The 629-nt window shown below is 45.6% G+C and overlaps 1 protein-coding gene across 2 annotated transcripts in view; it reads left to right on the forward strand.

The window, feature by feature from the left end:
- Window positions 1-204: 204 nt before the first annotated feature.
- LOC126991120 (alpha-(1,3)-fucosyltransferase C-like) overlaps window positions 205-629 on the forward strand; it is a 15,827-nt gene continuing 15,402 nt past the window's right edge. The window contains exon 1 of one of the 2 annotated variants that reach the window (XM_050849873.1): window positions 205-586. In XM_050849873.1, coding sequence (XP_050705830.1) covers window positions 563-586 — 24 coding nt within the window. In that variant the 5' untranslated portion in view covers window positions 205-562. The remainder of the gene's footprint in view (window positions 587-629) is intronic. The other variant, XM_050849872.1, reaches the window with a different exon arrangement.

Below are 629 nucleotides of genomic sequence, written 5' to 3' on the forward strand. Positions count from 1 at the left end.
GTAGGGCAGTATGGGTGAGGTGGGTAGCTCAGAAAGGGATGTGGGGAGGGGAGGAAGAAGGGGTAGAGTGGGGAGAAAGGAGAAGAGGGAGAAGAGGGCAGAAAGGGGTGATGTGGGAAGCTCTGAAGGGGTGTGGGAAGAGAGGGAGGTGGGGGAGGGGAGAGGGGGGAGGGAGGGCCATCACTAACACCTACCCAAATTGCCGCATCAGAAAGTCGGGTCGAATGCAGGAAGTGGAGTCCGATCAATGATTATCAGAGAAGAACTTAGATATCTTTTCTTTATTCATTATTAGTTTTTGTGGTTGTTTTCTCTTTAATCTATCTATCAATCTATAACTATCTATCTACTGGTTTATATATTATTTTTATTGTTTTCTTATTACTAAAGGTTGAAGGAAAGGAGAGACAGAGGAACACCAAGATAAGAAATGAATGGAAGATGAAGGGAAAGGAAAGGAGATGATGAAGAAGAGGGGATAAAGAAGTGAATAGGAAAGAAGGGAAGAGGCCTCATTATCCTCCCCTTCCCTCCCTCCCTTCCTCTCCTCCCTTCCGTCACCATGAAGAGGATCGTAAAACTGCCGGTGAGTTTACACTTGAACGAGTAAGAAACGTGTCATTACGAGC

Source organism: Eriocheir sinensis, unplaced genomic scaffold (assembly GCF_024679095.1).
Source record: "Eriocheir sinensis breed Jianghai 21 unplaced genomic scaffold, ASM2467909v1 Scaffold242, whole genome shotgun sequence".
NCBI lineage: Eukaryota > Metazoa > Arthropoda > Malacostraca > Decapoda > Varunidae > Eriocheir > Eriocheir sinensis.